This window comes from Parus major, chromosome 3 (genome assembly GCF_001522545.3).
Source record: "Parus major isolate Abel chromosome 3, Parus_major1.1, whole genome shotgun sequence".
NCBI lineage: Eukaryota > Metazoa > Chordata > Aves > Passeriformes > Paridae > Parus > Parus major.
This window is the reverse complement of record NC_031770.1, coordinates 52,372,345-52,396,431: the sequence shown is the minus strand read 5'-3', so window position 1 is coordinate 52,396,431 and position 24,087 is coordinate 52,372,345. Positions and strand designations below refer to the sequence as shown.

The 24,087-nt window shown below is 43.3% G+C and overlaps 1 protein-coding gene across 2 annotated transcripts; it reads left to right on the top strand.

Moving 5' to 3' along the window:
- The first annotated feature begins 14,705 nt into the window (after nucleotides 1-14,705).
- TAGAP (T cell activation RhoGTPase activating protein) lies at nucleotides 14,706-23,408 on the top strand. Of its 2 annotated transcripts, XM_015620282.3 has the most exons (10): nucleotides 14,715-14,840; nucleotides 15,272-15,356; nucleotides 15,466-15,519; nucleotides 16,095-16,161; nucleotides 17,607-17,776; nucleotides 18,823-18,984; nucleotides 19,437-19,546; nucleotides 20,231-20,426; nucleotides 20,935-21,052; nucleotides 21,242-23,408. In XM_015620282.3, exons 2-10 carry the CDS (start codon nucleotides 15,330-15,332, stop codon nucleotides 22,411-22,413), a joined length of 2,076 nt encoding a protein of 691 aa, XP_015475768.1. In that variant the 5' UTR covers nucleotides 14,715-14,840; nucleotides 15,272-15,329; the 3' UTR covers nucleotides 22,414-23,408. The 2 variants fall into 2 exon arrangements, with proteins under 2 accessions (XP_015475769.2, XP_015475768.1); XM_015620283.3 differs by lacking the exons at nucleotides 20,935-21,052; nucleotides 21,242-23,408 and having other exon boundaries at nucleotides 14,706-14,840; nucleotides 20,231-20,435.
- Nucleotides 23,409-24,087: the final 679 nt, after the last annotated feature.

The following is a 24,087-nucleotide window of genomic DNA, read 5'->3' as shown; positions in this document are numbered from 1 at the left end:
GACAGCACAAAAAAAGTATCATTTAAAGGTGCCTTTGAGGGAAAAATAGAGTAATTAAACACAGAGTTTTGAGTGTAAGATCATTCAAGTGTTTTTCATCTTGCTTATGTTGCATGAGAAGACTAATGCAATAAAAGAACACATTAATCCACTTAGTGAATGTCCCCACTTTTTAACATGAGTGTATGCTGCTTTACAAAGAACAACCAAAGTAAGGATCTTTCTGTAAGTGGCTGAGAGAACAGAGTGGTGAGAAAAGCAGAGGCTCTGGCACAAAAAGGCTCTTCTCTCTTCAAGGGCAGCAAGCTCACAATCCCACTGCCAAGACCTAACACAAAAGGGCAGCATATGTGTGACAGCTTGCATGGATTAGACAAAAGTTTGTAAAGTGATTCTGCTTTGGAGGGTAGAAGGTACCCAGAAGAATGCTCTGACTCCCTACCAGCAATCTTTCTTTTGAATTCCCTGCTCTTCTCATAGGAGCAGAAGCTGATGTACTGGTAAAACTGAAATTGTTACCAGGGTACCATTATTCAAACTTTTTCTAGGAAAACAGCCTTTAATTAAATAAGAAACTAAATCGGCCTACTGCTATATGCTTTTCTCTAGAGTGAATAAAATTAATAAACTAGAGGCTTGGAAGAAAAACCTTCTTATAAAGGCATGAGGTCTGCAACTATTTCTGAAACAAGTAGCATAATTTGCCATTAGAGATAGCAATCTGGATTAGGTGGTTCAGGAGAATGATCCAGCCTGCTAATTCCCTACATTCCTATGTTTTATGTACACTAGTTTTCTCCAACAAAACAGACCAAGCTGAAAACTCAACCATGTTCAAGGCTTCCATGAGCTGCTGAGTATTTGGGCATGGAGGGTATGTGGTCATCAGTAGGGGCTTACCACCACCACACATCTTCACAAATCTTGGTTTCAATCACAACTACAAGCAGAAGTTCCAAAATAGCCCAAGAAAGGAAGTTCCCCAAGTTGTTTTTAAAATCAGGAAGTAGAAGGATGCTACTAAAGCCTCCAGAACTAATACAAATGCTACTCATTTGTCTCATTCACAGGGTATGCCATTCTCACTGAATGCTTCTGTAGCTCAGACTTTTTTGGGCTTCCCCATCACTGAGTATATTTTAAAGACAACATAAGGAGACTGTGTTTGGCTGCTCAGAAAACCACAGCCCCTGAGGTTCAGACTGTAACCAAGAAGCCTTCAGATTAGGTGTTGCCTGGGGAGTTGCTCCACAGACACCTCAACACAGTCAGCACAGAGAAAGGGCAGAGTAGTCCCCTTAAATGGACACTCTATGTCCCAGAATGATTATTGATATGAATTATAAATGCAGTCTGCAAATCTGCCCAGGATGTCCCTATTTTTTTTCCCAAATGAAAATGACAGACTCATGTAAGCACACAAACACTGCCTACCTGTGTATATAGATTGTCTGCATTTATTGAGATTGATACTATTAATTTTTTTTCTTACACAGTGGAGTTTTATCAGGAAACAAAGGTAATAATAGTCAGAGGGACTCTGTCCAGCCTCCTCAAAATGCAGGTTTTTTTGTTCAATTTGGGATAAATATATAGAATACCATCAGCTCAGAGCAGTGGCCAGGAGTTTGTCTGTTACAGTAGCCGTGCATCCAGTGTTGTCTGATAGCCATGGAAGACTAAGGCTGGGAGCACTGTGTGTACTTCCCAGCACAGAGTACACAGACTGATGGCAGCTGGTGTGAACCAATTTGGTGAACCAATTAGAGCTCCCTGACCTTCCTCCTTGCCCTGGGGTTTGGAGGTCTAGCTTCAACATCTTTCAGGTTAGAAAATATTTGCAAAAGGTTAAGTTTCCTAGTCTGAAAAGATTTGTTTGTTTGATTGCTTTCGCTCTGCCTCTAATGATGCCTCACACTGCAAAGAAAAGAAACATGGAGAAGTCTGTGAACTGGCTGGTAGTGGTCCTGGGGACCAGCCAGGATTTGGGGAGATCTGGAGAAGAATCAAGCTACCTCAGGTTGTGTCTTTCTCACTTTGCCTTGCAAAACTCATATTCTCCATCTGTCTTTTGTCCTGGAAGTGGGGAGGATGTCAGAGGTGCTGCTGTTCTAAGATTGCAATCAAATGAGGCTCTCATCTGATGGGACACAGAGGTACCTCAGGAACATGGCCAGATACAGAATGTGCCCCATTGACTTGGACTGATAAATGATATTCAGGATATTTAAAGTGCAATCTAAATGACTGTCAGTGTTATGTCACAGAAGAGTTATTTGTATTTGGGCTGATGGATACAGGTGTTAATGTTAGAGTGTGTGTGTGTGTGTTTTGTCATTTCTGAAGGTCTCCAAAGGATTGAAGTCATCTGTGAAAGGTTAAAACTCCCCAAGAGAAAAATATTTAAAAAAGAAAAAATAAGTTTGAGGCTACCCACAGGTGGTATTGACAAATAACTGTTTCCCAGGTGTCCAAGAGAATTTTCGCCTTGTTTTGGGTTGACTGAATGCTAGTTAGTGAGGCATGAATGTGACAACCATTCTTCTCTGTGTTACCAAATAATCTGAAACCTTTCTCTGACTTTTTCAAGTATATTGTGGTTTGTAATCACTAAGTCAGTCAGCTGCTGTGAGGATGATAGAAGCCATGGTCATCTCAGCACTGGGGGAAGACCCAGTGGGGCAATGATGACCAGCATGTCCCAGAAAACAGAGTTCTGGTCATGGGAATGATCAATTCAGCAAATTTCTCAAACAACAAAATGCACACAGCTGCTTTCAAAATAAAAGCACAAGTTGAACTGGGTCACTTGTCTGGCAACATAGTCAAGAGCTCATTTAAAAGAAATTGTGTCTGACTTGCAGAAAACTTTCATGCTTGCACAACAAGCCACTAGGCATTGAGGCAAGAGACCGACCGGCCATGGATCTTATGATGCTGTCAGTCAAGTGAACCAGGTTTGCAGAGAAAATCTCTCTCATGTGCCTTTTAGACATTTACTCAGCAGATCAGCTGCCATGGCCCTGGTGGAAGGCTTTCTATGCCCCTCACTTTGTATGATTCTGTGTGCTTAAACTTCTGCTCTCAGCAGCCCCTGGCAGGCTTAATGAGAGAAATGGGCAAAGGCTCCCAGTCTCACCAAGGTGAACCTGGGCAAACTCTTACATTTCTCTACTCTCTTGTAGATTGTTGCAAGTCTAGAAGTTATTATAACTGGTCAGATTAAAGGGACTCTTTTGTCCCTGCTTCCTTGTTAGTTCATTGCATGGAAGAAGACCCCACTTCTAGTTTTATCATCCTCCCACATGCAAACCCCTCAGAACCTGCCAGTTCCTCTCTGAGGAGGAGGATGGTGTGAAGAAATGTCACCAATGATTACTTTCTGAGTGCACAGTGGGCTGGAACATCCTCTCGCTGGCACCTGCTATTAGCCTTCCCAGGAGGCCCTTGCTGACGTGTGCAATCCCATCTGCTGATCTGCCTCTGCTCTCATTCCTTTTTTGCCTGCTTTCTGCTTGGCCTGGAGGCATGAACCCAACTGCTGTCCTGGGAGTGTCCTACACCCTGTGCCCTGGGCAAAGCTGGGGATTACCCAGTTTAGGGCATCTCCAGTGGCATGACAGGCCAAAGCAGCTATTACAAAACCATCAGGAGAAATGAGACATGGGAATCCCAGGCTTCCTTTGTCACAAGGGAGGCAGGAGAGTAGTATGGACTCATGCTGCTGAAGGGAACCTAGGCAGGTATGTGAGATGCACCTCAGGGCACAAAAGAGCAGAGTGAGAACTTCTGCTTGGAAGAACAATTTAAGAGCAAAGTACTACTGTTGAATACTGTGAGCACTATAGGTGGAAGGAAAGTGGTGGTGTTATTTCCTAATTGTCTTTGACAACTTTTGGTGCTTTCTGCCTCCCCAAAAGCTTAGTGGGTTTGAAGAAAATAATGCGAGGGTATTTGTATCACTCTGTCTTTAGGCCTCTTCTACAGAGAGCTACAGTCAGCAGGTACATTAAAGTTTTGTTACTAGCTGCTCTTCAACTGAAGTGTAACCATTCCTGGCGGTGTTGAGAGAAGTGTAAGCATACATGCACTCTCCTGTAGGATAGCTGGTTAGAAGGGATCAGGTTAGCCAGCATTAATGGATTGAGGCCCAGTGACAACTGGGGAGTCTCTAGTACAAATCAGCTGTGACATGTGCAAGTGCACTAGCCATAATCAGATGATACAACAGAACAGCTTTTTGGTTTTGTCTACACTTTTGTTATTGTTGTGTATTATATGGGAAGATCCCAACACCCCTGAATTCCTGCAAGACCTTAATGGGATTTGTATTTTGCACTTTGAATTTTAACACTACTCATAAAAGAAAATTATACCTTCTTCATTTTCCCATGGTCATGTGTATCTCTTTTTAATGCAACAGGTTTGTGGAGAGGGAATGGTTCCTGCCTGTGCACAAGATTATTAGCATGCCAAAGTCCTGTTACAGGCTTATTCACATGGTACTATGGTGAGGGTCTGCCAAAAGGTATCAGTGATCCAGTGCCCACTTACAGTAAAGGATATTGCACTAAAGGAACATCTCACTGTGGCCCCATAAGTTAGTCGAAGGCAGAGCTCATTCAGAACAGAGTTTCTCTAGGGACACAATGAAATCTCTTCATTAATAAGATTTTGGCTGGAACTAGATCTTTGAATCATACTCATTTTTTTACAGAAACTTGATTCAAGCACTATTAGAGTAATTCATCTCTGAATCCCAGCTTTGCAATGTTTTTGTGCCATATTTCTGTGACAACTCAAATCAAAACCTAGATGCTGAGCCACATCCCTTTTCTCTCTGTGTCTCCAGACCTAGAATTCCAGGCAAGCACCCTGATATTAAATCCATCCTCTGTATCATCAGGTGCAGTCTAGGACATGGTTTTATGTTTTTACCATCTACTTTCTATAGAGGTGATTTGGGGGCTGCATCAGGTAGACTCCCTGTACCTCCTTTCACTGGTACTGAAAATACAAGGGGTCAAATGTAATGTACTGCCTAAGTGCAGGTTAGTTTTATCTCAGCCATGCTTAGTGCACAGTGGTCATGAAGAAGATCAACAAACTGAAAGGAATTATGCTGCTGGAGCCTGCCTGACCTCTCTCTGACACTAACCTCATCCAAAATTTGCCAAGGTAGTTAGATTCTCAGCTCCCATTTTATTTCAGGGTGAGTAGGTGATTAAAAAGGCAATAGGTCCCTAAGTATCTTTGAGGATCTAGTCCTTAGCACCACTTCCTCACCAGAGCCCTCAGTGGTAACTCCCTAGCACAAGGATTCCCCCCGCTGCCAAGGCCAGCTCCAGCCTGCTCCTGCTGAGATGGTGCAGAAGTTGTGGTAAAGGAGATAAAATCCTACCAGTGGGCATGTGCTGTTTCCATACCCTCTTCTCTTCCAAGGAACAGGGACTAAGATGATACCCATACCATACAAAGCAGAGCCCTCATACACGTGCATCATTGTGAAACCCCCATTCTGTGGTTTTGGAATGGAAATTCCCCATTTTGAGAACAGAAATTTTTACTAAAAGTGATAGACTATTTCATGACAGCAGGCTTTTATAAGTGCTCTCTCATAAAGCCACAATACAAAGACAGAGGCCTGGGACTTTTTCCCATTTTCTGTGGAAACTTATCCCTGTTTAGTTCTGAATGCCACCTAAAGAGAATGGTGGTATTTTACACCTGGGATGCCTGGAGAACCAGGCTGTAGGAATGGGGCCCTATTTGGTTATACCTGTACAGGTACAGAAATAGCTGCACAAACCACTGTGAGAGAAAGCAGTTTTGGCGGGAAAATTCATTCTGCAAGACTGGTGGCATCTTGCACACTGAGAAAAAGAGAACAAACAAAAACTGAATTTTGAGGAACTAAAACTTGGATCTGCTAAGCAATTGTAAAGAATAAAAAAGAGAAGGAAGAGAGGAGAACAACCAGTGTCTGACTGTAATTTCCTTTCAATGAATTACCTCTGTATAAGAAATTAAGCAACTGCTTTCAAGCTGATGAAACTTGAAAGTACATCAAAAAGTACATCATCCAGCATTTAGAAACTAAACTGGACAATACAGGCATAGGTTTTTATTCTTATTTTCATTAAAATCAGCCTATCTACACAGAACACTGGGCAAAACACAGCCAAAATTCTCTTTGGTAAACTAAAAAAAAAAATATTGGTTGACCAAAGAGAGGATATTGTTCCTGTTTGCTATTGGATTCTTCCCCTACTCTTAAAAATAAGTAATCTGTGGGGTATAAAATGGGCCTTTGTCTCTTGACCAGGTACTCCAGTGTACTGAAAATAAAAGAGCAGAATATCAAGCTCTGAAGTTATACATAAGCCCAAATGCAATTATTTTCATTTTTTTTCATTTATATTTACACTCACACTCATTTTTCATTTACTCATTATGAGAGTACAGGAAAGGGACAAACCTAGTAATTACTAGGATAAAACAGTGATTTCTGCCTTGATACCAAAAGTATTTAGCTCATCCTCCAGCCCAACATATTTAGCTAAGGACTTGTCTGTGTGCTTTTCAGCAAAGTGATGAACTGAATCAAATACTTTGGTGTACTGAACGTCTCAACATTCACACGGTGTCACAGGGGTGGAAAGGAGTGTTCACTGGCTTGTCATTGGGATATAGAGCAAATAGTCAACCTCCATCCATAGATCCCTTCAGTCAGCATTCCAGTGATTTTTTTTAAGATTAAACATGAAGTTTATGAAATTGGAAGCTACCTCTTACTTTCAGCATTTTTTCTGTGTTGAATATACAAGGCAAGGACCTTCTTAGGAGCTTGAAGATATAGAGTAGTTGCAATTACTTCAGTAGCATGCAGCACTTCCCAAGCTCACATTGAAGGAAGCAACTCCTTATTGAGCACATAGACATCAGATGACACCATTTCCCACTATCAGCCTGATGATTAAAGCGTAGCCTCTGCTGTGACCATGCTGGAGTCCCCGTGTCAGATCCCTTGCCAGAGGCCAGGCAAAGGGAGGGGAGTTCATGCTCAGTAAGATTTCTAATTACACAATCTAGATAAAATGGCTGGTTCAGTCACCATATTGAATGTTTAGTTCATTGTCACATGATCATACATTGTCACATTTTCTTATATTATCCTGATAATAAGCTGCACGCTTAAAATAAATGTGTACGTGACATGGCCAGAAGGTGACTGCTGCATTCTGATGTGGCAAGTAGAACTGCAAAGACCTTGGAGGGACACAAATAATGCCCAGAAAAAGAATGTGTTTTTCTCATGGGTGATGCACTTCAAATCATGGATTCATTTGTCAAAAGTTTGCCTGGAGGGTTACAACTAATGTCTTCTCTTTGCTGTGTAGTGCATAGCAGGCAGGAGAGGCAACAGCTGCTGAACTCTTTACGGTGTTGTCCTGTATGTACCAGTTTTCAACAAAAGATATCAAAAACACTTTTTGCAGTGCAGTGACCTTTTGTTTTTAGTGCATTATTAAAAGAAGCCTTTTCATATTAATCTGAAAAAGCTACCTTTCAGATTTTGCATGAAAAATCAAAGGGCAAACTGAAGCATCTCCTGGAGTTCACTCAGAAAATCCCAACACAAAGATGTAATTACAGCCTTTGGTTAGTCTGAAAATTCCCTAATAGGGGGATTACTGTGTTGTAGCTTGCTTACATTTACGGGTTGATTACTGAGTGCTGAGTAAGCATGTTCAATTGTTAAAGTAATGACTTTTTCCATGCTTTTGATGTTTATTAGGTCTTTTCCTCTAAGGCCAGAATGAAAATATTATCTGCGTTGTTTATTCATGTCAGTCTCACAGTTATGACAGGTTTACATTGCAGCACACTCTCATCCAAAGAGTGGGAATATTTGGTTCTGGAAGCAAATAGAAATGTTGCAGGGAGGAGGAACAACAACTGGGACATAAGAAAGGCCTCCCAAACTCCTCTTCCAGTAATCCAGCTCTCCTAAAACAGCCCAGACAGGTGCCAATTACTATGATATGTTGTATCTTTAAACATTGTTTTGCTGAGTATAGCATTGGAGGTGATTAACTTAGAGCTATAATAATTTCAGGAGGTTAATTTTGTAAGATAAACTCTGGAGATTTTTGTATAATGCAATAACAGCCACTTTGCCCTGTTACATACTAAATGGAAGAAGGACCTCCTGACACAGGTACCATCATCTTCAGTTTGGCATTACTTACAGGATAATGAGTGCTCATGTTTATTCTCTGAATAGTAAATTCTATTAAGTTACACAAGGAAAAGATCAGTTCACAAGGTTGCACAAGCAGAACTAAGACTCTGTAGCAAAAATGGACGTTGGTTTACACCTGAACTTTACATTTTTTGACTTAGCATTTTAGATCTTATGGTGCCCAAATAAAAGAGGATTCCATCTCTCTTTGAAAAGACCCTTCCCTTGAGGTACTTCTGGGATACCTAATCTTATCTTAACAAGTAACTGTAAAACTGATCAATGGATCTAGTAAAATTCTGAGCATTTATTCTCAATTTGTCCTGAGAGTGAAGACAGACATTTCTTTTCAGACCTGAGGAAGGGTTTTGTACCTGTATCAGTTGGCCTGATTAAAGATATATTCTCCCCTCACAAACTTTCATGCTATTTCTGAATAAGGCAGTTTGAGGCTGTAAGAACACACACAGATACTGTTTTCAGAGGAAAAAAAACAAAACCCAAAGCAATATGCTCTGATAAGTGGGAGAAAAGGTAAAGCTTGAAAAGCCACAAACAAACCTTTAAAAAGAAGTGGAAATGAAGAAAAAATTCTTCTTTTCAAGCCTCCACTATCACTGAACGGGGAAATGGACATTGTGGTATGCTGGGTAGCTTGTCAACATGCTCCTTAGTGTCATCTCTGCGCAGTGATTGCAGGACTAAAAGCAAATGCAGGGTCCAGAGCAGGCACACGCAGGTGGAGTAAGTAAAGGCACCATAACACCACCTGGTTTGCATGTCTGCAGCATAAATTAATGTCCAGCTTTTCAAGAATGCAGGCCCGAAGGAAACAGCCTGGCCTTCAAGCTGAGCCCTCTCCAGCAAAGGGTAAAACAGCTGAACTTAAACTCAAAAGCATTTTTAGTTCCTCTGACTCCACTCTCACAAGAGGGAGATCCCAGCTCCTGCTTGCCCTGCAGGGTAGGAATTTCTCCCTTTTTCCTGGGCTGGAAGTGTCACTGTGCTTTTGCAAATGTGCAGGTGAGGACTTGGCTGCCCTGGCTCTGGTTGTGGCAGCCCTCAGTTCCCTCCTGTTGTGTTGGTCAGAGCTGGTGCCTGAGGCTGTCCCGGCCATCCCTGTGGGCACCTCCACTCTCTGCATGTCCCTTCCTCCCAGAGACCTCGCAGCAGGAGGCAGAGCCTGTGCCATTTGCTTTCAGAAATCCTCATAAGGTAGTCATGCTTTAAAACAGGAGAGCAGTACAGAAGAAGAAGTGGAGTGTTTATATAAAACACTAACAAGGCAGCTGTTGCTAGCAGCAACGATATGGCAATCACCAGCTAATATGGATATGTTTGTTTCAAATTTATCATCTTGATTTTGATGGGTGGCCAAAACTTCACAGAACATTTTATTTTGCAGTGTGTGGATGTGCCTGCACAAGGACAGCACATGACAACAAATAACCCTCTTGAAGCATGTGGTCAGATGTGCTCGGGGGAGTTCAGCTTTAGTTAGCAGCTGTCCCTGGAAAGATTTGCTTTGCCTGACACTGCTTTTGCCTGGAGAATGGAATCTAGATGTGTGGTCATAAAAGCTCCTATTCTTCATTAATTTAGTGATGTTGAGGACGTGGTTACTGGCAGTTGCACTTATTACTTAGGAAACAGGTACAACACAGGAATGACAAGCTCAAAAGTGCAAAACAATGATGAAGAATTTGGGGATGTTCCCATCAAACCCCTGGGGCTTGGAGGAAGCCAGTTGGAGAGAAATGGGCAAAATCCAACTACTTCTGGTTGTTTCTCCTGGTCACCTATGGTAACAGCTGTGTTCATGGCACTTGAAATGCCTGGAGCAGCTCTCGCACTACCAGAGCAGTGGTAAGGTCTTGCATTCCTGAGCCTGCCTTTCTTTTCTAGTTTTTTTTATCAAGGGACACATGTAGAATGAAACCCCAAATTACACTTGGACCAGGTTTTCTTGGTCTTATTCCAGACTGGCTTCTAGGCCAGAGTCAGTCTACAGGTTGTATTTTATGTGAAAGTGAGATGACTTAAGCCTGAAAATCACATGCAAGTTAGCATTCAATGTCAAATCCAGGGTTTTTTTGTTCCCCCAGATTCACATTTTGAGATCTGAGATAATTTTGATGCTGAAATTCAAATCAAAACAGAAGGTGCAGAAACAAGACAAATACAAGCCTACATGAAAAAAAAAAAATCTAAAAGAAAACATTTGTGTTAATCCTGAAAAGCAAAATCAAGATTCACACCTCTCTGTATTCGGTAAGAAGCATAATCTGTCCCTCACAGCAAATGAGCTTGGCAAAGAGTCCCATCTCAGTTTTTGATTTGTAAATGAAGAACATAAATAAACAAATTAAGTGAAAAACCTGGTGGAGTAAAAAAAAAAGTAAGCATATCACTTTTCACTATTGTTTGAGTACCTTCAACCAGGAATCTTGAAAAGAACAGATTTCAGACTGAATTGCACATGTTCTTTGCTATTTTCATTTAAGTAAGCAAAAGTATAGATCTGTATCTACTCAGTCAGAAATGACAGGAAACTTCAATTCTCTGATTACTTTGTGCTGGTCACCTCAGGGAACCCAAGGAATGAGTAATTCCCAAGTGCCATGGACATACAATAGTAAACTGAGTGCAGACACAGCCAAACAGCAGCACAGACCCTTTGGAAAAATGGCCCATATGCACCTGCCCTCCACAACTGAGAAAGCATCCAGAGGACCCAGCCACCTGAGGATGAGTAAAAATCTTTAAAGCTGCCAACTTAGTACCCATGAAAGAATAAACAAACCATACTGCAAAGCAAATGCAACCAAAATGGTGTCACGGGAAGGGCCTAGAATGCACCTTGTGCTGTATTTATAGTGTTATCTTTGATTTGTAATTTTTCCCCATACAATAGTAGAACAGTGTGTAGAAGGGTGGTGCAATCTAACCTTGATATCTTATTCAGGATATAAATCAGCTGAACAGAGCTGGGAAAAACTGACAGTGTGCTTCACTTTCCAAAGGCAGGTTTGGTATGAGTCCAGACTCTACCTGACTAAACCTGTAGGAGTTCAGCACCAATTGGGCTGCTGTTCTTGTTCTGAATCGTTACAGGTAGGAAGTAGGGACTAGTCTGATCAAAGGTCTGTCTGAACTCTTCTGTGATCAAACCCTGAACCATGCCTGTGCATCCCACAACACACTCCGGAGAGTGGTAGGGAATCAGAGCTGCCTTCAGAAGGCATTTATAAATGTGGCCTGTTTCCAGGAACCCACTTGTCACCTTGTTCTTTGAGTTCACGGACAGATTGTACAGAGCTTTCTCTTCCAAAAGAACTACTAACCCAACAGCTTTCTGAGCTTGGCACAACTGCTTTCCTTATTTTGGTAAATGTTCCTATTGTTCCCTGGGGAGACTGCAGCTGTGGCAGTGAAGACAAAACTGGAATACAATCTCTTTTCCACACCGAGAGGCACTGATGAAGGCTCTTTCTGCTCTATATGGGCTTGAAAGCATCCCTGCTCCAGGCGCATTCTGCCATACCCTTCTCACAGCCATGCTCTTGCTGCTTCCTTGCTGGTGTGATAACAGGTCAAAGGTGAGTTTCAGAACTCATTCACACTCTCCCACCTTCCTAAAAGCCATGGTGTCGAACATTTGCAAAAGTAATAGAAATAAACAAAAGTGAGCTGTGGCTGGGGTTTTCCCATTTGTGGTTTGATGAGGAGAGAAGGAAACAGACAGTCTCCAGTCACAGCAGATTTATTCTTTTGTTCTTTTTTCACTGGCAACTCCTGACTTCCTTCTCATGCCAGCTGATGTTGCTCTTTCATTGTTAAGGTCTAGAGTCCTTCACAGAGCTGCAGTGTAAGTGTAAGAGAAGAGGAGAAAATGCCTAGTTTAATTGGAGTTCACACAAAGGGGAAAATCACCATTTGGTCCATGTTTGCAGCAAGTGCTATTCAAGCCCTCTCTCCAAACACTGGTTGGGCAGAGGGTTTGTGAGTGGACCACAAAAGCAGCCATGGTCTGGGAGGGGAAAGGGGCTGGCTAGGACCGGGGCAAGCAGAGGCATCAAACTGATGTCCTGGCTTCTATAAGGAAAATGCTTCACATCTTGAGGGGCAAACCCAGTCCTTAAGAGGGCTGGATCCACACAGGCTTGGCTGCTCTGCAGGACTTCCCTGCTCCTATTTTCTTTTCAGTGAATGTAAAAACATTTCAGCAGAACTGAGGGAAGCAGCCTGGTGTACAGAAAGGGAAGAGCTTCTACACAGGCTAGTCCCACGAAACCCTTCCAAATCCACTCCCTCTCCCATGCCCTGATCTTTGTATAAACACCCAGTGTATTTGAAGGACACTGTATTCACTTAGTTGGGGATTGACTGGGAGAAACACATCGACTGCAAACAGCTCCAGGTGTACCCCAGCCACCTGCCATCTGTTCTCCTTGCCCTGGGGCAGTGTTGTGGTACAACAAACATATTGCTCTTCTGATGCATCATGGTGTAAGATCTGTACCAACTGGATAGAGATACAGCAGTGTGTGCCAGTGGACAGTTTGGTGATGTGCTATCAATACACCACCTGTTACTGTACCTTCTCCTGGGAAACTCAAAGCACAGTGCACAGTGTACAGATGGTGCCAGAGCTGTAATCTAAGATTCCAGCCTGGCTAATCACCACCCATGAAACTCACATTTTCTTCACAAGTAACACATTTTGCAGATCAAACTCCATGTCTTAATCATGAAACAGACTGAGCTTAGGAATACATCTATGCAGAGTGCTGGAAGTGAGGGCAATGCAGAATTGAACTGCATACGTCCCCTCTAAGGTACTTAACAGACAGGTATGTTTGGATATACATTTAACAGATGTAATGAAAAATTGATGCCTCTTGTTGAGGAATCCCACTGAAACTATCAGCAGTGGTGCTGCAGCTGCAAAGGAGCCTCAAAAATAATTCTCAGGAGAAAGTGATGTTGGGAAATTACAAATGTCAGGGGACTGATAATTAACAAAAAATCAGTTAGAGCAGTGACTAAAAAATCAGTGGTAAATGCAAAGGTCTACAGACTAATTGATTGAGATTGCTGTAAGTTTCAGCCCTAAATGAGTCATCAGACCAGTGCCACTACAGGAGCATGGAAATGATGGAGCTCAGGACTTAAAAAGTGACCTACAGCAACTCCTCCCACAAAAACAGAGAAAGTCTCCATTTGCCCTTCTGGACACATCTCTATCAAACCAAAAGTGAATTTTGTGCTTTGGATTTCTGCCAGAGTCAGAGATCACCTTTCTGTTCCACATGAAACAGGGTCAGTACTACATTGGCCGGGTCTGACGTGGTTACACAAAGAATGGCTTTAAGGGTGAGTTCAGCAGTGGATCTAGCCATTACATGCATCTGCAAAGTGCTGTGCTAAGACAGCCCCATCCTCTGCACATGTGAAACAGAGCATCCACGAGGGAAGCAGCAGAAAGGCCACCATTTCACAAGTATGCTCTCCACCTAAATCCACTACTGAAAAATTCCCAACCCTGAGTCTCAGCCTTCATTCCTCTTTCTCACAAGATCAGCAGACTGGCACCCAGAACAGCATTGTAATTTGCCCTGGTCAATAAATCAATAGAAACAATATCATGTATTTAACATCAAACCTTAATGAATTTTCATAATGGCCTGGTAGAGTGAGTGCTGTATTCCTGATATGCCCAAGTTGGGGGCCAGTCAGCAACAGAATGATACAGGTCAAGCAGAGGTAGATTTTTCCTAGCTTTTTTTATCTCTTCATTTGAATAAAATTTTAACGTGCACACCAATATATCTTATTCAGATTTATTTTAAACAAGACTTCTTAATTAAATATTGTCATACTTTACTAAATTACTACATAACACCACTTCATCTATAGATGTCCAGTACCTCGATTCTCAAGAGCTACTTAGTCCCAACAAAATCTGTGCCTACATTTGCCTGTAGACAGTAAACTCTTGCAGTTATCTTTTAAAAAATTATAAGGAGACATTTCTCAGAATCTTGTCTATTCCACCTCCCCGTTGTTTTCACTTCGTGTAACTTGATCTGTTCTTCGTGTAACTTGATCTGGTGGTGCGTCTTAAAACTGCCAAATCTAATGTCTCTGAGCAGTCAAAGGACAGACTGTACCCACTGCCCTTTAATGGTAAAGAGAAGCTGCCCACACTGCAGCCCCCTCTGCACATCTCACCTCATGCTGGTGATGATAGCTGGAACCTTTACCTGGCAAGTGTCTCATCTTTTCCATCCATAACAGCTACCAGAGCTTCATTTTTTTTCTTTAAGGGAGGGAAACCCCAAAAAAGTAGCTCCTCTAAAAGGAAAGAGGAAGCCAGAAATTTGGTAGTGTCTCGGTCCTGCCCCATGATGCTTCTTCCTGCCTGTGAATTTCCACCTGCCCCTTCTGCATATATAAGGCAGCACACGTGGTATACACTGTTTAGTCGCCTGCCTCTGTCCAAAGGATTAGTAGCAGTGGGGATTGATGCTGTTTCTCCTCTCCTTTGCAGTTCAAGGGAAGTGAAGGAGCTCTGGCTGGACTCGCTTCTTGGGTAAGTACTGCCTTTGAAAAAATCTGTGGCATCACAGTTGAAATCAGTGGAGAGCTTCAGATGCAGCTGCACAGAGATGTACAAAAATATACATGGGGGAGAGGTGCACTCTCTGCTAAGCATAGCTCATGGGCAGAGCTGAGTTGCTCAGTCTTGGCCGTGCAGATTAATGACCATACATAGCTGTCACCACTTGCTCACTTTTTGCATGGATTAAAAAGGAAATCTGTTTTTATTTTGTTTTAATCAGGAGGCAGATAGGGCAGCAGGGCTGAATGCCCTCTGGAGAAGGGTTTTATTGGAGAAGGGTTTATTTGCATGGGAGATTTTGCTGGTTCAGGATCATACATGCTAGATAAGCTTGCAGAGGAGAAACCCAAGAAGGGTGAAGTTTTACAAGACTCTTTCTCCACTCCCTGTTCAACAAACAGGCAAACAAAAGGACTGAAGGAAACCAGAGTGTCCAGAGCTCCTCCAGTCAAGCTCCTAATGAAAGTGTTAAGCAGCTGTAATACTGTGAGTATCTTAATTATTTCAGCTCAGTGAACATAGTGACTTTGAAAAGCTCTGATTTCTAAACCACAGTATTTAGTTACTCACACAGTATTCTTGTTTTCTTGCCTAGTCAAAGACACTAAATGCTGGGAACATGGAGAGTCTGATTGAGTGCCAGACAGAGGTAAGCAGCCCTTACATTTTCCTGAATCCTTCTTGGGTACTGGTGTGAGGTACCTTAGCAAAGTAGGGCTGGCTCCTCCAGTAGCTGCCAGCTGCCTAGCCTCACCCAGGAGTGGTTCAAAGGCAGCTCTGGCTGCGCTGAGCAGAGGGAGCAGGGTATTGCTGTGGGCAGTCCATGCATAACCCTGGCTCATGAGGAGCTTTGCTCAGGGATCTTGCAGGCTTCAAAGCCATCAAGGCTCCCCAGAGGAGTTCAGGAGGAAATTTACAGTTCTAGGGGAGGACACCAAAAAGGAGGCTGTGTCCAGCTATGGCTTCTCTGGATTAAAAGTGTGCTTGAAAAAGCACAGGGTTGTGACCTTCCAGGCACGACTGGGGTGTCTGGCTGCAGGTTACCACAGACCCCCGTACTGGGCAGCAAGGCAGTGTCAGTCCTGGGCTGAGGCAGCTCTTCAGCAGGTGTTGGGCTTACCTGGTTATTCCCCAGAGCCTCCCCATATTTCTGAGGAGCTGCAGCAACTTGCTGGTGGCTCTCACTATTGTGGCAGCTCTGTAACTCTAACATACTTCTTGCAGGCTGATGCCAAGAAATGTCCCCTGTCAGCCCCAGCAGACACTGAAGATGGACTTTGCCTCTCAAATGGTGAGTTTCAAAAACAAACTGAGGAACTACCTTCTTATATAATGTTGCAAGCCGGCACTTGTGCAAAACCACCCGAAACTGCCTGCTCCCCTCCCGGAGAGCAAGCCACAGTCCCCATGCATGAGAATGCTTAAGACCTGGAGTGCCACTCAATTGCAAATTCCTTCTTTCCTGTATGCTCCATGGCAGATGTGACAATGCTGAGTGCCAGAGGTCTTGTATTCCTGTTCCCATGTCCTCAGAGCCATGTTTCATTGTGTTCCCTGGTAGCAATGGGAAGTAAACGTGTTTCTTTCTCACTCAAGCATCACCTTTAAGGTGTGGCACTGCAAGCGAGTACTGAGTACTGTACCAGCTGTTGCACACCAGAGCAGATAAACCCGCTTGGCAGCAGCACCAATGCTTGTTTTTTCTCACCATGCAAAACCTCAGCACCCATAAACAACCCAGAGCAGACAACAAACAGGACAGGGTCAGATTTGGAGCAGACCATCATATCAGACCAGTTTTCAGGAGTTTCAGAAGCTAATATTTTATATTACACTATAATGTTAGGTGACTTTGTCAAATTTTTTTAACCCCTACCTACTAAGAGCTTATCTTAAGAGGTCCTGAGAATTTCTTATCTGGATAAGACAATTTTATTTTGGAGTAGAAGGCATGACATTTACTGCAAATTTGCAGAAGGCAAATCCTTTAGAAAGCTTTCTCACAAAATGTTTCTTCTCTCACTGTTTGTGAACGGGAAAAAAAAAGGCACACCTCACCCCAATACAACTATCCTCTTCAAATTCCCGGCCCTCCTCTTTATGAAGCAGACGTAAAACCCATGCTAAGAGATTTCTAACTCTGAAGCTAGTGAGTGCCTACTCTGATGCTCTCATCCTCTGGAGCAAGAATCACATTCCACTGCTGGGGGGCAAGCAACAGCCCTAGGACCATTGTCATTAGAGCTGGCTCCAGGGCTGGCAGAGCTGGAGCCATATGTTTTCATTTCAAGCTGTGAAACATGTCAAAACTAGGAGCCCCTACTTCAACTCTTGTCCTAAGGCTGGGGCACAATCAGACCATGTAGTGAAAATTGTTGTCGCTGCCAGCTGCCCAAGTGGTATATCTACCTCAGATTTATCAGAGAAACTACTGCAATATCAAAAATCTATAAATATTTCTATTTCTGTTCCCACTCTCTAAGAAGGAACAGTGGCTAGAATGTAAAAAAACACCCAACCCAAAACAGGAAAGGTGGTGGCCTTAGGGGGATGGCCACAGTTTTATGGTTCAGGCAGTTGTTTCCCTAGTAACCACTTAGTTGTCTCTCAGTTTCTCACTGTTTGGTTTCAGTTGTTTCAACATACATCTCCATATTGCACAGAGATGAAAGATGACATAGTACTTTGTTTTTTTAATTTTAAATAGATCTTTTGTTTTCCTTTTACTTGGAGCAGATGGAACAAAGAAAAGAAAGAAGGTGATATCCCAGTCATTTACTCTGAGAAGAAGCCTTACCAAAAGAAATTCCTCAGGACAGCTAGACTTGGGTGCCAAAGTCACTCTGTTTGGCCATCCTCTGGCACTTATCTGTGGGGAAGATGACACACTGCCCCAGCCAATCCAGGTAAGGAGGTTATAGTGGAACTGTTCACGAAGGCCTGGAGTGTCAGGACAAGGAGGAAATGGCTTCAAACTGACAGAGAGCAGGATTAGATTGGACATTGGGAAGAAATTCTTGGCTGTGAGGGTAATGGGTCACCCAGAGAAGCTATGGCTGCCCCATCCCTAGAAGTGTTTCAGACTAGGTATCATGGGACTTGGAGCAACCAGGTCTAGTGGAAGGTGTCCCTGCCTATGGCAGGGGGTTGGAATGAGATGATCTTTAAGGTCCCTTTCAGCCCAAACCATACTATGATTCTGTGATATCTCTGACTTCAGTGTGAGGCAGGATACCCTGTACTTCTTCTGCATCATCTGGGAGATGATTTTTGGTGTTTCCCCTACACACATGCTCTGATAAACTCAGGGCTCATCCCAGATGTAGAAAGAGTCAGTTCTAAGGATTTTTTCCAGTTCACCCAACTTTCACTGGAAGGTAACATGGAGTGTAGAGAACCCAGGACCAGGAATGGAAGATCTGCTTCTTAATATAAACATCTGTGATTTTGAAGAAGTAATTTAGATAAGTCTGTCAGCAGCATAAACTTCCAAGGATTTCTATATTTCCATGAAAAACAAGTGTCCAGTTATGGACTGCCACAAAAAAATACCAAAACAATATCTTCTGGGTAATAATGGTCTTGTAACAGTTCTTCTACTGAATTGGCTTTCCTGATAGACATGCATTTGTCTCTACTAAGTAGTATTTGCCTGGCTTGTGAGAGAGGGGATGTGAACTAAGATTTAAGCCATCCCTTGCTTCCTTCTGGAAGTAAGGATGTCTCCACTGAAGTTGGTGGAATTCATCAGTTAAAAAAGAAGCTGGATTAGGGAAAAAATCAAGACTACTACCCATGTAATGTACTTAGAACAAGAACTAAGTACTGAACTAATCAGAGTACAGTGTATCTCCAGACAATTTTTCTTCTGTTTCTAAAGAAATACTCACCTGCTAACTTCCTTCATCCAAGTAACGGTTCTTCCATTCCTGTCTGATTTTTTCCCCTGCAGGATCTCCTAGCCATATTATATATGAAAGGACCTTCTACTGAAGGGATATTCAGAAAAGCTGCCAATGAGAAAGCACGAAAGGAGTTGAAGGAGGACCTAAACAAAGGCGGGGATGTTGATCTGAAAAGCAAATCTGTGCACCTGCTGGCAGTGGTTTTAAAGGTGAGCAATTCTGAGCTACACCGGTGGGAGGACATTGCTAGCATGCACTGGCCCAGCCCAGTGCTCCGAGCTACCTAGGTGGGACTCTTGGCTAAATCCAGAACAAAGCCAGACTGAATTCTTCAAGCTTAGGAAAGTTTGGCTTTTCCATCTGATTGTCAGTGCTACTTGTTGGGCTGCTGGTTTCCTGAGGAAACGTTCTTGTCTTGCTCAGCATTCTCCCACAAAGCAATAATGAAATTTATGGATGAAGGAAAAGCAACTGAAAGCTGGATCCTGTTACTACACAAGTGCAAGTGCATTTGTGCATTGCACTGCTCTGTCAGTGCTGATGGTCAAGTAGCTCAAGTCAACCTGCCTCCTAGAGAGCCCAGGTGACAGTAATACTCTCTCTGTGCTCAGGGGTAGTGTCAAAGTAGTCAAAGCTTAATCTAAATCTCTTGGCCTTGCAGGACTTTCTCCGAAATATTCCCTCCAAACTCCTGTCAGCTGACCTCTATGAGAAATGGATGCAAGCTCTAGAGAAGCCAAGCAAGCAAGAAAAAATTGAAGAATTGAAGGAGTAAGTTTGTCAACCAGGAAATCTTGCAACCAGTGCCAATGTAATGGAGGGCCTGGTAGAGGCTAAAAATATCTTCCAAATCAAGAGTCTGTCTCATTTAAAAGCCTGTCATTTATACCAGACTGCTATTGCTATTGGGTTTGGTTTAGAGGGCTCCAGCAGCAGCACTTCCTGAAGTTATTTGAGATTGTTTTATGAAACCAGCAATGCAGGAAGAGGGCAGAGGCTGCAGTGCCTCGGCTTACATGGTCACAGTGCAGTGGGACAGGCACTGCTATGGAGCCTTCACATCTGCTGGGGTTGAAGATGGGCATGTGGAGACCACCACCATGTTTTGCTCCTCAGGAATAGGAGGTGTGGAGGCTCACTGGGAGTGCTTTGAAAGCCCCACAGCACAACCACAAGTGCTGGGAAACCTCCAGTGACATCTCCTGATGTAAACCCATCTGTTCCAGGCCATGAGCTTCTGCAGTGCTGCCTTTCAGTCGAGACCTTGTAATTAAAGGTCCCATAATTAACCATGCACTCAGCTGCAGATGGGGATTTCTGAAAGACAGAGAGCACACACATGGCCCTGACTGGAGAAAGTGGTGTTGTACTATGTTAAATTGAGACATGCTTAAATCAAGAAGAAGAGGCCACTGCACCATCAATTAACGTCACATTTTGTTTGTGTTCACACAGGGTGGCTGACAAGCTGCCGAGACCAAACCTCATGTTGCTCAAGCTCTTGCTCTCTCTGCTGCACCACATCAGCCAAAATGCTGAGACCAACAAGATGGACTCCAGCAACCTGGCCATCTGCATTGGCCCAAATATGCTGAGCCCAGGGACGGACAGCGCGCTGCCACTGGAAGTGCAGAAGGAGATGAATGACAAGGTGTGTTGAACTCACCAAGCAGCTGTTCCCTCTGGGGCAATTTAGAGCCATCCACAGGGATCCCACTGCCATTGCAGGTGCTGAACAGAACAGCACCCCTGGACCTTGGGGGTACCCCTCAGCTCAGGTGTCCCTCAGCCTGCGGTGGGCTACCCCTCATCTTGCCTCCTCTGAGCAAAAGCAGCAGCTGCCCTGCAGCCCCCTAAGTCACAGCTCCTGCAGACTTTGCATGTGGAGGGCAAGGGGCACCCGTGGGCATTGTCACCCCTGGGCCCTCAGGTAGCGAGGCCAAAGCTGTGGCTGATGGTGTTTTTTCTGTATTGGGGCAGCTCCATTTGTCTGCAGCATCAGGCCTTATCCTCCAAGGTGGCCTCACCCTTGGACTTTAAGCCATGATTTTGGCAGAAGCCACCCTGCTTTGTGCTGTCCTTCCTACAAAGACAGCAGGCAGGGTCAGGAAAGAGTCTTCAATATATCTTGACTGAAATGGGCTGTTTTCTGCATGCAGGTTACAGTGCTGGTGGAGTTCCTCATAAACAACTGCTTGGAAATATTTGAGGAGGACATTGCCTTCCCTGCCTGTGCCTTGGCTGAGGAGTCACCAGATCCCACATACAGATCCACAGGTATGAGAAGGGATTGGGGATGTTGCCAACTGGGGCTGCTGGGCCAAATTATTGAATTTGATATGTGAATATATCTGTGGAAACATAGAGAGCTCAAGATTGTTGAAGCCCTCTTCTGAACCCTCTCTGTGTAGTTCTCTTTCATCCTCAACTGGTCAGTAAAAACTAATGTCTGCTTTTTCCCCACAGAACAACTCTGTGCAGCTTATCAGAATGACTCTGCCTATGACAGCCCAGATCCTGAAGCAGAAGGCAGCCCCTGTACCTCTGAGATGGAACAGGCCAAAGGGAGGAGTGCTACTGTAAACAGAAAATATCCAACAAATATCTCTTCACTGACTAATTTCAGAAATGACATCAGCACAATGGACAGAAGGTACTCAGAATCAGACCTGTCCTTCCAGAACTGCCTTGATGACACAATAAGGAAGCAAAGGCTAAACAAAAGTGAGGACAATTTTCCAGTTCAGCAGAAACAGCTATGGATGGAGGCACTGGAGGAACGTCTTGCAGGCTTACCTTCACAGTTATCAACTGATTCTCTACCCAAAACATCTTCCAATTGCTCCCTGGAGAGCTCTGATGGCTCAGTTTTCACCAGCTCCCCAGTAGTTTCACCCTCTAGTCCCAAAAAAACCTTTTTAAATAGGCCTCAGTCCTTTTCTACCAAGGCCACTGGAGACTGCAGTACACCCAGCAGAGAGATCAAAAAACATTCCATGTCATTCTCTTTTGCGAATCATAGGAAAACACTAATAAAAACCCAGAGTTGGGGGCCTGGAAAAACCATGTTTTTTCAGAGGGACAGTTTCACAAAGAAAGAAGATCAGTTCTCCTGTAGAATTGTCCAGGAGGACAATGGTAATGATGACAAACTATTGCCTTTGGAATATCAGCAAAGGCCCCGTCTCAGGTCGGTTGATGAAGTGTTCAGAGAGGTAGACCAGAAAAACCCAGGAAAACCACCCTCTTATGAAGAGGCTGTTAAAAACTGCCTGACCACTAAAGTTCCTTCCCAAAATCTCACGGTTCAGACTCTGAGATTAGCAGTGTCAAACCAGGATGTTTTGCTTCCTCATTCACGCAGCCACAGTGCACAGGACACAGCACATATGGACCTGAGTGATCTACGCAGTGCCAGAGTTTCTGCAACAAAGGATTCTGACATGGAAACTGAAACCTTCAGCATCAGTGTAGGAATAAACTCCCGTGTGAATTTACCCGTGACCCCAGGAGTCTACCGGATGAGAGCCATGTCCGAGTCCTGTCAAAAGAACAAACTTGAGTATGTGGCTAGGAGGTGCAGCCAGCCAGTTTTTGAGGTAGAGCAGATCCAGTATGCTAAGGAGTCCTATGTTTAAAAATCCTGTCCTTCCTCTTTGCACTGTACAAAGTAAATATTGTAAAAATAGACGTCTTGCTAACCATTTGTAAGATTTCACTTTCAAGAGACAAAGAATAAGCTAGCTCTGCATGAACAATTTTTTTCTGAAGTGTCAGTCAGCTTGACATGTCACTTCCTTTCACCACAAGAGTTGTTGCTGGTGAAGACCTGTGTATCATTATGTAAAAATGTAATTTACTATGCTGTACATAACCTGTTGTGTGGGAAGAGTAGTTAGCATATGATAAACAGTGTTGTATTTGTTTTTCTGAAATGACAGTTAAAAGGTTGGCAGGTCCAAAACCTGTCTCACCTTCTTTTTGTTTCCTGTATGGTCACAAACTCTGTACAATTTTTCATGTCTGTATGTGTGCCAGGCTGATGCAGTGCTTTGCTGATTTTCTGCATTAAATGTGGTCTGGCAGCTACCCTAATGGGGGAAGGGCTATTATCTCATCTAGGCCACTTCAGCACTCTTCCATAAAACCCCTGTACCTGCCGCCATTCCATCTTCCTGCTTGCTGGTGATAAGAATGATCTGACCACTAAGCAGCGTTAGTGTTGTACACTGAGCCCGGGGTTACAGCCCTATGAGGTCATTATGGCAATGTATGAAGTAACCCTCATGTGTCCTGAGGTGCTTTTAGACTAAATAAACTGGACAGATGAAGAAAGGAAAACCAAGAAAGGAAAAGCAAGAAAGAAAGCAAGAAAGCAAGTAAGAAAGAAAAAATGAAAAACCAACAAAAAATTCCTACAACAAAATATTCTGGATTCCACATTTAAATAGTTAAAGCTCATTAAAAAAAGAAAACAGACAAAAAAGAAAATACTAGGTGGTGTCCTTATAAACCTGTAAAAATGACTGGAAGTGCAACGTGCTTTTACAGCTCAGCATAGCCTTAAACCAGGAGCAGGGAGACGTTTTTCTCCTGTGTAACTTCACTACAATAAATCATTTTTCTGCATGAATGCTTAAGTGTCCGTTGTCTGATTTTGAAATATCCAAGCCCTACATGTACTATACCTACTTTTATACTATTCTACAGGTACTGCAGGTCTGCTTGAATGATGTAACATAGCTGAGTAGCAGGAAGCAAAGTAAATGACCAGCAGCATCACTGCTATTGTTGTAAGAGGCTGCAGGCTACAAATCCCTCTCTGTCAGGAAAACAACTTATACTACCACGTAACAGCAAGTAAGCTGCCAAGAGGTGATACTGCTCCAAGAGTGAAACACATTAAAAATGGCACACCATCTTCTCAGGAATTATGTTTTCCAGGTGTAGGTGTTCCCATGACACAGAAAAAGGGGAAGGTGGGTGCCTGACCTGACAGAAGAAATAATGAGAAGGACCATATTGGCAGGCTGCAACTAGAGAAACCATCACTTTTCTCAGCCACCTGAACAGTGGCACTCTGCTTCCAAGCAAGCTGAATGAGAGGGCTCTGATGCAAAAGGTGTTAACATTTTTCTTGAATCTGCATCTCCTGGGTCACAGAACCAGTGAGGCTTGAGAACCTCCTGTCCAACCCCACTGCTCAAGCAGTGTCAGATAAAACAGGTTGCCCAGGATTGTGTCCAGATAGTTTTTTACTATTTCCACTGACAGAGGCTCTGCAACATCTCTGGGCAATCTATTCTTGTGTT